Source organism: Megascapheus bottae, chromosome 13 (assembly GCF_031878675.1).
Source record: "Megascapheus bottae isolate mThoBot1 chromosome 13, mThoBot2.hap1, whole genome shotgun sequence".
Classification (NCBI taxonomy): domain Eukaryota; kingdom Metazoa; phylum Chordata; class Mammalia; order Rodentia; family Geomyidae; genus Megascapheus; species Megascapheus bottae.
In genome coordinates this window covers 17,444,606-17,457,961 of record NC_143521.1, presented here as the reverse complement: position 1 = coordinate 17,457,961, position 13,356 = coordinate 17,444,606, and the positions used below count along the sequence as shown (strand labels likewise).

Below are 13,356 nucleotides of genomic sequence, written 5' to 3'. Positions count from 1 at the left end.
CCTATAACAAATATAGTGACTGAGTATCAACAATTATCACAGAAACCAAAGATAAATATCTACGCATGGACAGTAATTGTGGTTATAGCTTTTATAGTCAAGGTAAAAGAAACATTTTCTTCTATGGACCCTAGGATTTATTATTATTATTATTATTCATTCTCTTCCACTGTAAAGATTTATATAGATAACACACAAAATAACATGACCTTTTATAATGTGTCTCTCTCCTTCTTTTACTCTTTCAATCTTAGGTAACTTTAAAGATATAGTCTGCTAACCGCAAATATACATTTGTGTAACAAGAGGAATGCCACTATTCTCTCACTGGCACTATCTTGAAATACCATTGATAAAGTAGAAATGCGATGGAGTCACAGCTGGGAATGGGGCAGGGAGCATTTGTTCAATCTCCCTTGGATACATTCAGAAGTTTCTGTCTTCCTCTTCTACTAAGCCTTTCATAGGAAAACAAGCCATTCAGAAGAAAATGACCAAAACCACAAGCGCTTCTCAGTCCCATTACAAGAGCAGCACCTAGAAGCACAGAAAAAATATTCTCAAACATTTGTATACATTCCATATACGTGCCGTAAAAACTGCTGTTCATTTCTTCTTTTTTGTTGTTTTGTTTTGTTTTTGGTGGGCCATGGGGCTTGAACTGGGTTTGGGTACAGTCTCAGAGTGCTTCAGCTCAAGGTTACTGCCCTACCCCTGAGTCTGGGCACTGTCCCTGAGCTCTTCAGGTCAAGGCTACCGCCCTACCCTTGAGCCAAGCCCCACTTCCCATTTTCTAGAGGTTAATTGGAGGTAAGAGCCTCAGGTCCTTTTGTGGCCACCAAGCTGGCTTAGAACCTTGATCCCCGGATCTCAGCCTCCTGAGTAGCTAGGATTACAAGCATGAGCCACCGCTTGATTGCTATTCATTTCTTTTCTCACTGTAATCCTAGCTATTCAGGAGGCTGAGATCTAAGGATCACAGTTCAAAGCCAGCCCAGGAAGGAAGTCTGTGAGACTCTTATCTCAGCAGAAAGAAGAAGAAGGAGGAGGGGGAGGAGGAGGAGGAAGAGGAGGAGGAGGAGGAGGAGGACGAGGAGGAGGACGAGGAGGAGGAGGAACAGATGGAAAAAGAAGAAGAAAGCCAGTAGTGGAGCTACAGCTCAAGTGACAGAGTACTAGCCTTGAGTAAAAAAAGCTCAGGGACAGTGCCCAGGTCCTGAGTTCAAGTCCCAGGATTGGCACACACACACACACACACACACACACACATATTATATATATATATATACTGAGAAATTGCCAAATAATCATTAAATCTATCTTGCTTTACAAATCCATAGGTCAAAAGCAAGATGAATATGCATACTCCTGAGTACTTGCCACCCTAAATTCACATTACAATATCCAATAAAGTGCAGATTCCTTAAAGAACAAGACATAACTACAGGACTTGATCACATCGACCAATGCTACTTCTGCTTTCTGCACAGCATAACTTCTCTGTCAGGAGTTCTCAGTTGATGTCAGGCAATCACCAAAGGGTATTCAACTGAAAACCTTCTTCAGTAAGCCACAAGAGATTTCTTATGGATGGTTACACAGCTTTAAGTGGAGAATTCAGACCTACCCTGCTTAGAATTAAAATGATTATCAGTGCTGGTGTTCCATCCAAGGAAAGTTGGCCTCTGAATCATCTGATGGGAAAGATTCTGATGCCTATAAATTAATAATCAAGCATAACAGATTCATTAACTGCAAAACTGCCATTCCCCCAGAATTCTGATGCTCATTGTTCACATACCAGATGCTTAAATTAACTACTCATAGACCAAGTTGCCTGCGTGGGAAAAGATAAGAGGGTATTTTTCTTTAGCCTCTTATTTATATGTTAAGAGATACTTTTAAAGCCACATGCTAGTGGATTATCCCTATAATCCTAGCTACTCAGGAGGCCAACATCTGAGGATTAGAATCCAAAGCCAGTCCAGGCAGGGTAATCCATAAATTTTTTATCTCCAAGTAGTTACCACAAGCTAGATGAAGAGCTGTGGCTCTTGTGGAAGAGCACTAGCCTTGAGCAAAAACAAAACAATTCAGGGACAGCACCAAGGCTCTGAGTTCAAGACCTAAGTCTAGCACACAAAAATTAAAAATAAATAAACTTCCAAGGCAAGTGTTGTAGCACATGCAACACTCCAGCACTCAGGAGACTGAATTCAAAGACAGTCTTACCACATACCAAGACTCTGGTTTCAAAAAATAAAAACAAAAAGTGGAGATATGACTCAAGTGGGAGAGTGCTAGCCTTGAGCAAAAAAAAAAGCCAAGCAGGAGCTCAAGGCCCAGAGTTCAAGCCCCAGCACCAACAAAATTAATTAATTAATTAATTAATTAATATATAAGTAAATAAAAATACAAACAGAATCAAAAGATATTTCTGGTCTTCTATGACCCAGTACAACCCATTTGGACTCTTACTACAAAACAAAAACAAAAACCTGTTGGAACCATCATGTTAAGATTTCAGAACAGTGTGATAATTCACACTATGTTACATGAAGTAAAGAAATACATACATAGAATGAATAAATAGGAATTCTTAGCCTAAGGAAAAAAGCTAAATGAATACATTAGGACTAAAAAAAAATACAAACCTTGAAGTTTAAAAAATAAACTAGAGGGGCTGGGAGTTTGGTCTAGTGGTAGAGTGCTTGCCTAGCATGCACGAAGAGCCAGGTTCGATTCCTCGGTACCACATGCATAGAAAAAAGCCAGAAGTGGTGCTGAGGCTCAAGTGGTAGAGCTCTGGCGTTGAGAAAGTCCAAGGACAGTGCTCAAGCCCTGAGCTCACACCCAGGACTGGCAAAAATTAAAAATAAAAATAAAAAATAAACTAGAGAGGCTTGGAATGTGGTTTAGTGGTAGAGTGTTTGCCTAGCATGCATGATGCTCTGGGTTCTATTCTTCAGTACCACATAAACAGAAAAGAAGTCAGAAATGGTGCTGTGGCAAGTGGTAGAGTGCTAGCCTTAAGCAAAAGAAGCTCAGGGACAGTGTCTAGGCCCTGAGTTCAAGCCCCAGGACTGAAAAAAAATTAAAATTAATTAGAATGGAGATGATAAAGCAAAATGTCAGAGAACATGGAGATAAATCAACAGAAGCTGGGGTTCAATTCCTCAGTACCACATCTATAGAGAAAAGCCAGAAGTGGTGCTGAGGCTCAAGTGGTAGAGTTCTAGCCTTGAGAAAGTCTAAGGACAGTGCTCAGGCCCTGAGCTCAAGCCCAGGACTGGGAAGAAAGAAAAAAAATCAACAGAAGTTATATAGCCTGTAACAGTGAACCCCCTATACAGCTAATATATGCTAACAAAGATATTAAGAGGGAAAAAAAGAAAAGGAAGGAAGGAAGGAAGGAAGGAAGGAAGGAAAGAAGGAAGGAAGGGAGGGGGGAAGGAAGGAGAGAAGGAAAGAAAAGAGGGAAAGAGGAAAGGAAAGAGGGAAGAAGGAAGGAATCGGGAGGGAGGGGAGGAGAGAGGGAAGGAAAGAAGGGAGGAGGGAAGGAAAAAAGGGAAGGAGAGAGGAAAGGAAAGAGGGAAGAAGGAAGGAATCTAAAGAACACAGAAAAAAAGAGTAGAAAAGAGTGAGCCATCTCAGGAATTGAGGAGAAAATATCAACAGGTCTACTATATATGTCAAAGATGGCAGTTCTAGAATCCCATGACCTGCTTTCAATTCCCAGTACATGGGGTGCAGGAATCTCAAAAGGGAGGAAGATGTATTTAAGATTCCTGGAAGTGGGACTGTGGCTAAAAGGGTAAGGCAGTAGCCTTGAGGCCTTGAGGTGAAGAGCTCAGGGACAGCACCCAGGCCTACAGTTCAAGTCACACAAGGAAGAAGGAGGAGGAGGAAGAGGAGGAGGAGGAGGAGGAGGAGGAGGAAGAGGAGGAGGAGGAGGAAGAGGAGGAGGAGGAGGAGGAGGAGGAGGAGGAGGAGGAGGAGGAGGAGGGGAGGAGGAGGAGGAGGAGAAGAGGAGAAGAGGAGGAGGAGCGGGAGGAAAAAGAAGAGGAGGAGGAGGAGGAGGAGGAGGAGGAGGAGGAGGAGGAGGAGAAGAAGAAGAAGAAGAAGAAGAAGAAGAAGAAGAAGAAGAAGAAGAAGAAGAAGAAGAAGAAGAGGAGGAGGAGGAGGAGGAGGAGGAGGGGAAAGAAGATTATTCCTTTTGATACTTCACACATGGAATTAATATTATCAATCAACTGACCTCAAGATGGAAAGATTATCTTGGTATGGGGCCAGGAGTTTAGCCTAGTGGTAGAGTGCTTGCCTAGCAGGCACTAAGACCCGGGTTTGATTATCTTGGTAGGCATAATGTAACCATGTAAGCTCTAAATAGGGACCTAGTGAGTCAGACAGATGAGCAGAAAGGACAGAAATTCACAATATAAACAGGATTTGCCCACCAGTTGGATTTGAAGAGGGAGACAGTGAGCCATCAGTCAAAGAATGTGGGTGGCCCTTAACTGCTGGTGAGCTTTCAGCCAGCAAGGAAACAGGATCTCAGCCATACAACCATATGGAATTAAGTTCTGTCAACATGGTGAATGAGCCTCAAAGTCTCCTGAAAGAAATGCAGCCTCGGGGTGGGGGGAGGAAAATGGGGACCAAGACATGAGAAAGGGTATCAATGTTTGTGAAGTAATGCACCTTCTATCTGGTGAATATAATGTAACCCTTCTATTAATTACAATAAAAAATATATGGAAAAAAAAGAAATGCAGCCTCTGAGCCTTTTTTATTTTTATTTTTATTTTTTTGCCAGTCCTGGGACTGGGCACTGTCCTTGGATACTTTTTGCTCAAGGCTAGCACTCTGCCAGTTGAGCCACAGCGCCACTTTTGGCTTTTTCTGTGTGTGTGGTACGGAGGAATGGAAGCCAGGGCTTCACGCATGCTAGGCTCTACCACTAGGCTATATTCCTGGCCAAAGCCCTTGATTTTGACCTATCGAGCTCACACAGAGAAGCCATTGCACCTAGCCTTCCCACCCAGAAACAATCAAATATTAATTGTTGTTTTAAATATGGAGTGATGACTGGGTACTGGTGGCTCAGTCCTGTAATCCTAGCTACTTAGGATCTTAAGATCTGAGGAAGTGGTTCAAAGCCAGCCTGGGCATAAAAGTCCCTCATGAGACTCTTAGCTCCAATCAACCACTCAAGAACTTGAAGCAGAACTAGCTGAGACCTGAAGTGGTGGAGCGCTGAATTCAAGACCCACAACCAAAAAATAGAGAGAGAGGGTTGGGAGTTTAGCCTAGTGGCGGAGTGCTTGCCTAGCATATGGTACCACATACATAGAAAAGCTGTAAATGGTGCTGTGGGCTCAAGTGGTAGAGGGCTAGCCTTGAGGAAAAAGACCAAGGACAATGCTCAGGCCCTGAGTTCAAGCCCCAGGGCTGGACAAAAAAAAAAATATATATATATATGTATATATATATATACACACACATATATAATGTGTATATATATATATATATACTTATATGCTCTCTGAACACAAATAGTTTATATAAAATAAGATAGACTGAATGTAACTAAAGGTAGGTGGTAGTTGTGTACCTGATGTATTGCAGTACCGGAGGTATGCAGGTCAATAGCAGCCAGCGAAGGAATTCGAGTTTCCAAAACAGTTTTGTTCTCTTTCTTTATTAACCTAGAATTTCGAGCTAGATAAAGGTAATCATAAACACAATGAAGCCGGGCTCGGTGGCTCATGTCTGTAATCTTAGCTACTCAGGAGGCTGAGATTTGAGGATCATCATTGAAAACCAGTCTAGGCATTATCTCCAATTAACCACTAGAAAACCGGAAGTGGCACTGTGGCTCAAGGGATAGGGTAACAGCCTTGCACTGAAGAGCTCATGGGCAGTGCCCAGGCCCAGAGTCCAAGTCCCACAAAACAAAACAACAATAAATAAATAAATAAACCAAAACCACAATGAAAAATCATTTTGTTTATCTCATATTCAACGTGTGTCCCCATTATGTGTACTACATGTATTCATAAATGTATCTATAGAAACATGAATTTTTTACTCTAGATTTTGATTTTTTTTTTTCCAGTCCTGGGCTTAAGCTCAGGGCCTGAGCACTGTCCTTGGACTTTGGACTTTCTCAAGGCTAGAGCTCTACCACTTGAGCCTCAGCACCACTTCTGGCTTTTTTCTATTTATGTGGTACCGAGGAATCGAACCCGGGTCTTCATGCATGCTAGGCAAGCACTTTAACCACTAGGCCAAACTCCCGGCCCTAGATTTTGATTTTTAATACCCTGTTAAACAGAAAATTAAACAGTACAACCAGAAGGGCTGATAAAAGTGAAAAATATCCTATACATACCAATGCCATCTAAGGCTTTTAGCTGAGGGAGATGGTCGTAGTTTAGTTCAGGCAAATGGCCATATGCTTTGGCGTATTCTTTTCTTTTCTTATTTGCCTGAAGGAGGCTCTTTTCATTAGAGACCTAGCATCAGCAGGATGGTTAACACAAACAAATTAGCTTTAAGATATTTTGAGGCTTTCTGTCTTCGGCAACTACTATGTTCATATTGTAAAAATTTGCAGAGTGGAAGGACAGGAATAATAAAATATTTGATGTACATTATAACACAGAAAACAATTTTATCCAATTATTTTATATTTCTTCTTTACTAAATTGATTTCAATTACTACCAAGTAGAAAATCTGATTGCTTTACACTTAGATCCTAGAAAGCAATGAAAGGTTAGAAGTTGAGTCGAACACCCTGGTCCATCAAAGCCAATGATGCAAGATCACACAACACTGCCAGGACTGTGTTGTTGTTGTTGTTGTTGTTTGGCAAATATTTATTTAACTTGGTTCTTTGTTTAGCTTTGTTATTTGACTTTGAACAGTTTATCTGCGCATGTCCTATCACATTTCCTGCCAGTTTGGTTTTACTTTTTCGGTTTTTTGTTTTACTTTCCCAATATAATCTTCCTATTTTTTTATATTTGTCCTGTCTTGTTCCTTAGAGTTAGTTCATGATACTGTTATCCTGGAAATACAATTTATTTAGTTTAAAAAGTCTAACTTTATTTTCCTAAGATTATTATTAGTGAATGGTTGTTAAAATAAATAATAGGGGCTGGGAGCATGCCCTAGTGGTAGAGTGCTTGCCTATCATGCACAAAGACCTGGGTTCAATTCTTCAGTACCATATGCATAGTAAAGGCCAGAAGTCATGCTGTGGCTCAAATGGTAGAACTCTAGACTTGAGAAAATCCAAGGACATTGCTCAGGCCCTGAGTCCAAGCCCTAGGACTGGCAAATAAATAAGTAAATAAATAAGCCAGGAACTATAGTTCATCAATGTAAGCCTAGCTATTTGGGAGGCTGAGATCTGAGGATTGTGCTTTAAAGCCAGCCCTGACAGGAGAGTCCTTGAGCCTCTGATCTCTACCTAAAAGCTAGAAGTGGAGCTATGGCTCAAGCTGGGGTACCACCCTTAACTGAAAAAGCTAAAGGCCCGGGGTTCAAGCACTAATATTGGCACAAAATAAAGTAATAATAATAATCGCTGGAATAGAAATTCTGCAATTCTGTGATTTTTTTTAATTTCCCAGTCTTACTCATTTAAGAATTACAGAACCTCACTGTTGCCATGTTTTCCAAACAAGAGGCACATAGAAATTATGTGATTGCTAAAAATAAAAAACCATGAAATCTTTTATACAGCTATAAAAGCATGTATATAAAATGAAATATACACACACAAACACACCTTTCCTTGTTGTCTCAAGTTTAATACTATATCAAGAATTTTTCTTTTTTTTTTCTTTTTGGTGGGTCATGTGGCTTGAACTATGCCTGGGTGTTGTCCCTGAGCTCTTTGGTCCAAGGATACCACCACTGTACCAGCTCTATCAGGAATCTTTAAGAGATCTGTAGTCAGCTTTTGAGTTTCTTTCTAATGTTTCTGCTTCCTCTTTTAATAGAACAAGTGTAAGACTCTTGTCTCAAATTAACTAGAAAATAATTAGATCTATAAGCACAAAAATAAACTTAAAAATAAGTTCAAACTAGCCAGCATGGTGGCTCATGCCTGTAATCCTAGCTACTCAGGAGGCTGAGATCTGAGGATCAAGGTTCAAAGCCAGCCCAGGCACAAAAGGATCTGAGACTCTTATCTTCAATTAAGCTCTAGAAAACCGGAAGTGGGGCGTGGCTCAAGAGTAGGGTGGAAGTCTTGAGCTGAAGAGCTCAGGGACAATGCCCAAGCCGAATCTGAGCCACATGACCCACCAAAAAAAAAAAAAAAAGAAGAGTTTAAACTATCCAATTTACCTATTCAAAGAGTGACAAAAACACAGTATGTTTATAATTATATGTTTATTCACATCTCAGAGTTAGGGTATAAAGAATGGGACAGATGTGCTGATCTTCAAACTAGAAGCTGAAGAAAATTTAGGCTTATCTCTGCCTGTCCTAGTTTTCATGAAGACTCCCAGGGTCTTCTCTCCACTCACTAATCTTCACCTCCTTTCTTGGTGACCTTTTCCAAAGCAGAATAAACAGAAATAGGATCTAAAATTATCAGTCAGCATTGATTATGCAATGCCCCAAAACTGGTTGATATCAATTCTAGCAAAATGACATCGAGCTCGCTATTTTTAAAAGTTTTGTTGATTTGCCAGGCACTGGTGGCTCACACCTATAATCCTGGTTACAGAAGGCTGAGATCTGAGAATCAAAGTTCAAAGCCAGCCAGAGAAGAAAAGTCAGTGAGACTCAAACCAATCTAACCACCAAAAAAAACTCAAGTGATAGAACACCAACTTTGAGTGAAAAAGTTCAGGGAGAGGGCCGGGAGTTTGGCCTAATGGTTAAAGTGCTTGCCTAGCATGCACGAAGACCCGGGTTCGATTCCTTGGTACCACATACATAGAAAAAAAGCCGTAAGTGGTGCTGAGGCTCAAGTGGTAGAGCTCTAGCCTTGAGAAAGTCCAAGGACAGTGCTCAGGCCCTGAGCTCAAGCCCAGGACTGGCAAAAAAAAAAAAAAAGTTCAGGGAGAGTGCCCAGGTCCTGAGTTCAAGTCCTATTATGGAAAAAGTTCAGGGACAGTGCTCAGACCCTGAGTTCAAGCTCCAGTGTGGTGCAAAATAAGAAAGAAAAGAGGAGAGGGGAAAGGAGGAGAGGGGAGGAGAGGGAAGGGGAGAAGAAGAGAGAGGCAGGGAGGGGAGGCTGATCACATTTTTAATTTATTGGTCTTCACCATTAAGAGATTGATCTAGTTTAATTACACTGTCTGACATATAACAGATGATGAATAAGTGTTGGTTACATGAATAAATAGAATACTTTCACCAAAAAATTATAGGGTAGATAATTAGATGGTTTCATCTCATTTATTCTTTAACCAAATCTATAAACATCAGACTATTTACTATGCTGCTGAAAACAAAATAGATGACATTTCAATGCCATCATTCAAACTGAAATAATTCAAACTTTCAGACTGACTATGATTGTGATGATCCATGATTAAGGTTGAAACTTTGTATCCTCAAACTAAAAAAAAAACCAAACCTCAGTTCTTCCTCCTCATACTTGCTGTTAATACAAGTCTGGAACACACTAATGCTTGTTCCCCTGCAACTGAGGACAGTTTACTTACTGGTGTTGCCACATTCATGTTGTAAATGTCTGTCGGAGAGTGCTTATTTGGTTTAACAAATGGAATGCAATACTTAGTTTTCTCATCCACTCTGCAATAAGAAAAAATTTTAAAGTTAGAAGTAATCAGTAAGAAGTAATCAGTAAGGAGCATTATTTAAGTGAAAAACCAAACAAAATAGCACCAAACGATATAGTGTTCAGTGAGAATTTAATGCCTGCTCAAGTATACAATAAACTCGGTGAAATGATCTACCACTTACCATCCATGTTTTCTACAGCCCCAACTCCTACCAAATAAATTACCTCCCTTTCGGTAAAATTCCCTAAAGGAATTCTTTTGGGTGCTCACAGCTAACCTATCTAACAGCAGGCTCTCAAATCTGTTTATTTTGTTATAATAACCTCCTTTTACATTATCAGATGAAATAACTATAGATTCTCATACTTTAAACAGAACAACCCTAATTTCTTAAGACTTGGGTGAATTCCCAAGTCAAATCCTAATAATTATTATCATACAAGCCCAAAAGTTCTAAAATCTGCCTTACCACAGTGAAGAATTTTGGTGTGATACAACAAATGGAAATATGGGCTAAAATCTGAGAATTGTGCATTGGAGCCAGCCCAAGCAGACAAAACTGTGAGATTAATCAGTAAGAAGCCAAGAGTGGGCTGAGAATGTAGCTTAGTGGTAGAATGCTTTGCCTAGCATACATGAAGCCCTGGATTCAATTCCTCAGTACCATATAAATAGAAAAAGCCAGAAGTGGTGCTGTGGCTTAAGGGGTAGAGTGCTAGCTTTAAGCAAAGAAGTTCAGGGACAGTACCTGAGTTCAAGCCCCAGAACTGGGAGGAAGAAGAGGAGGAGGTAGAGTGCTCGCCTAGCAAGCACAAAGACCTGGGTTCAATCCCTTGGTACCACATACATTGAAAAATGCTGGAGGTGGTGCTGTGGCTCAAGTAGTAGAACACTAGCCTAGAGAAAGCCCAATGACAGTGCTCAGGCCTTGAGTTCAAGTCCCAATACTAGGGGAAAAAAAAGTTCTAAAATAGCTATCTAACAAGTATAGACCCCAGAATCCTGAGGATAAACAAATGACTTAAGAAACTTGTCATTTCTTTTTTAGAGCTGGTACTGGGGCTTGAATTCAAGGCCTTATACTTTCCGTTTTTCTTGCTCATGGCTGGTGCTTTATCACTTGAGCCTCTAGTCCGGCATAAGACTGGTTATTTGCAGATAGAGTCTCCTGGGCTTTTAACGCCTGAGCATAACAATCAGCCTCCAGTCTCAGCCTTCTAAGTAACTGGGATTATAGGCATGAGCTACTTATGCCTGGCTTGAACAGCTGTAAGTACATCATTAAGCAAATTTTGATCTTATTTTCTAAATTCATACCTGTAATTCTGAACCCCGGGGATAGTGCCCATGGCAGAATTAACAGCAGGAGCCACTGCAGCAAGATTGTGTGTGAGTGGAGGAATCGCCATGCCTGGGCTCCTTGTGTAATCCAAGTTGGCAATGCCGCTGTCTTTGAGGCTTGTGGAAGGCACTGCTTTGGTGTGGTTGATCCCATTGTCATGGAGACAGCTGGTATTTGAAGCTCTAGTGACTCTTTCAACTTTTTCTCCATCCATTTTTGATGCTTTTAACTTAAATAGTTTAGAGTCCTTAATTTTGGATTCACTATTGGTATCCTGACCAAGAATAAAAATATTAAAAGCAAAAAAAATGTTAATCATCTGAAAAGAAAGAAAATTGCCAGGCATGGAATCTCATACCTATAATCCTAGTTACTCAGAAGGCTGAGATCTCAATCTTAGCCTGGGCAAGAATTCGATCTTTATCTTCAGTTTACCACCAAAAAGCCACAAGCAGAACTGTGGCTCAAGTGATAGAACACAAGGCTTGAACAAAAAGGTAAAGAAAAGTGCCCAGCCCGAGTTCAAGACCCAGTACTAGCATCTCAAAAACAAAAAGAAAATAACCTCATCCTATACAGTACTTTGCCCAGAGCCACAGCACCAAATTCTAGCTTTTTCTATGTATGTGGTACTGAGGAATCAAACCCAGATCTTTGTGCATTCTAGACAAGTATTCTACCACTAGGTTAAACTCCCGACCCATGATCTTTAATCCATGCATGGAATTAAAATTGAACTCAGATTATTATTCAAATAGTCATTGTGAAAATACAAAAGGAACGGACACACAATTCACATTAACCCATTTATGTGAATAAATTAAAGTGGAACAAAAACATGGAAAAGAAATCAAGAATCATTTTTCTTTTATATTCAAGGATCAAGAAATATAAAATTGAAATATTTTTTCTTTTGGCTCACTTGATAGCAGTGAGTTGATATTAGATTTGAGTTGTCTTATTAAGAACAGATCTTGGCAGCTCATGCCTATAATCCTAGCTATTCAGGAGGCTGGAGATCTGAGGATTGCAATTCAAGGCTAGACCAGGCAGGAAAGTAAGACCATCAGAGCTCAGTGCCAGCACTCAGGCTCTGAGTTCAAGCCCCATAACTGAAAAAAAAAATCAAGTCTCAAACTGAAAATACTCTGTATAAATTTCTATAAATACTGTGTGTATGTGTGTGTGCCGTGTGAGTGTGTGTGGGGGGGTGTGTGTTCATAAAGGTATATATAGGTGTTCTTGAAGATACAGAACTGAGGTTCTGAGGTAGCTCCATCTATGAAAGATCCTATAGACTATGTGACCTTGGTTGAGAACATGGTGGAGAAATGGAATGTTATAGCAGAGTCAGTTACTGTGTGCTAGGTTAGGCCCTGACAGCCATGTAGTTTCAATTTCTGCATCTGACCTAGAATGCTCCCGTCTACAGTGTAACACTGTTGGAATGTAGCCCTCAGCCTAGCAGATCTATCTAGGCATCTCAAGTCTTCAAGATGAGAATGTAATGAGATAACATCTGAAACCAAAAAAACCCCAAAGGTTTCTTACTAAGGCCCCCACCAATAAATTCCATAAATGATTTATTTTTTATGTCCTAGAACTATAAAAATTCATCTAACTTCTTCCTCAATGAAATGTCATTCTGGGGAACTTAAATCCTTGTTCCCAAGCCTTAGTCACTCATTTATTTTGTTTTGTTTTGTTTTGCCAGTCCTGGGACTGAGCAGTCTAATACATATTAGGCTCTCAAAACCTAATATATTTCTGGGAACAGGGGGCTCACGCCTGTAATCCTAGCTACTCAGGAGGTGGACATCTGATTGTTATAGTTCAAAGCCAGCCTAGGCAAGAAAATCTGTAAGACTGATCTCCAATTAACCATCTCCCCACCAAAAAAAATAAATAAATAAAAAGCCAGAAATGGAGCTGTGGCTCAAATGATAGAGTTCTAGGCTAACTTTAAGTGAAAAGACTAAGGGACAATACCCAGGCCCTGAGTTCAAGTCTTGTGCTAGCACAAATAAAAAGCATAATAAATTAAGTTTTTCAAACTAAATTATCTCTAGAGGGAAAGTAGATAGATTTTTGCAATCAGGCTAAGTTGATAAACATGCTACCATTCAAAATTAATTCTTTTTAAACATCTTCATTTTCACCTCTAATTTAACTTAGTTTAACTGAAAGTTTTTGTCAGTGCTGGGATTTGAACTCTGGGCCTGGGCACTGTCACTGAGATC

At 40.2% G+C, this 13,356-nt stretch overlaps 1 protein-coding gene across 4 annotated transcripts in view; it reads right to left on the bottom strand.

Moving 5' to 3' along the window:
* Nucleotides 1-520: 520 nt before the first annotated feature.
* Cdkl2 (cyclin dependent kinase like 2) overlaps nt 521-13,356 on the bottom strand; it is a 32,029-nt gene continuing 19,193 nt past the window's right edge. For 2 of the 4 annotated variants that reach the window (XM_090343421.1, XM_090343420.1), the window contains 6 exons: nt 11,092-11,390; nt 9,694-9,784; nt 6,395-6,518; nt 5,615-5,721; nt 1,628-1,716; nt 521-537 (listed from right to left, as the gene is read on the bottom strand). In XM_090343421.1, coding sequence (XP_090199547.1) covers nt 1,651-1,716; nt 5,615-5,721; nt 6,395-6,518; nt 9,694-9,784; nt 11,092-11,390 — 687 coding nt within the window. In that variant the 3' untranslated portion in view covers nt 521-537; nt 1,628-1,650. Of the gene's footprint in view, nt 538-1,627; nt 1,717-5,614; nt 5,722-6,394; nt 6,519-8,392; nt 8,603-9,693; nt 9,785-11,091; nt 11,391-13,356 lie in introns of those variants that run through there. The other 2 variants (XM_090343422.1, XM_090343424.1) reach the window with 2 other exon arrangements.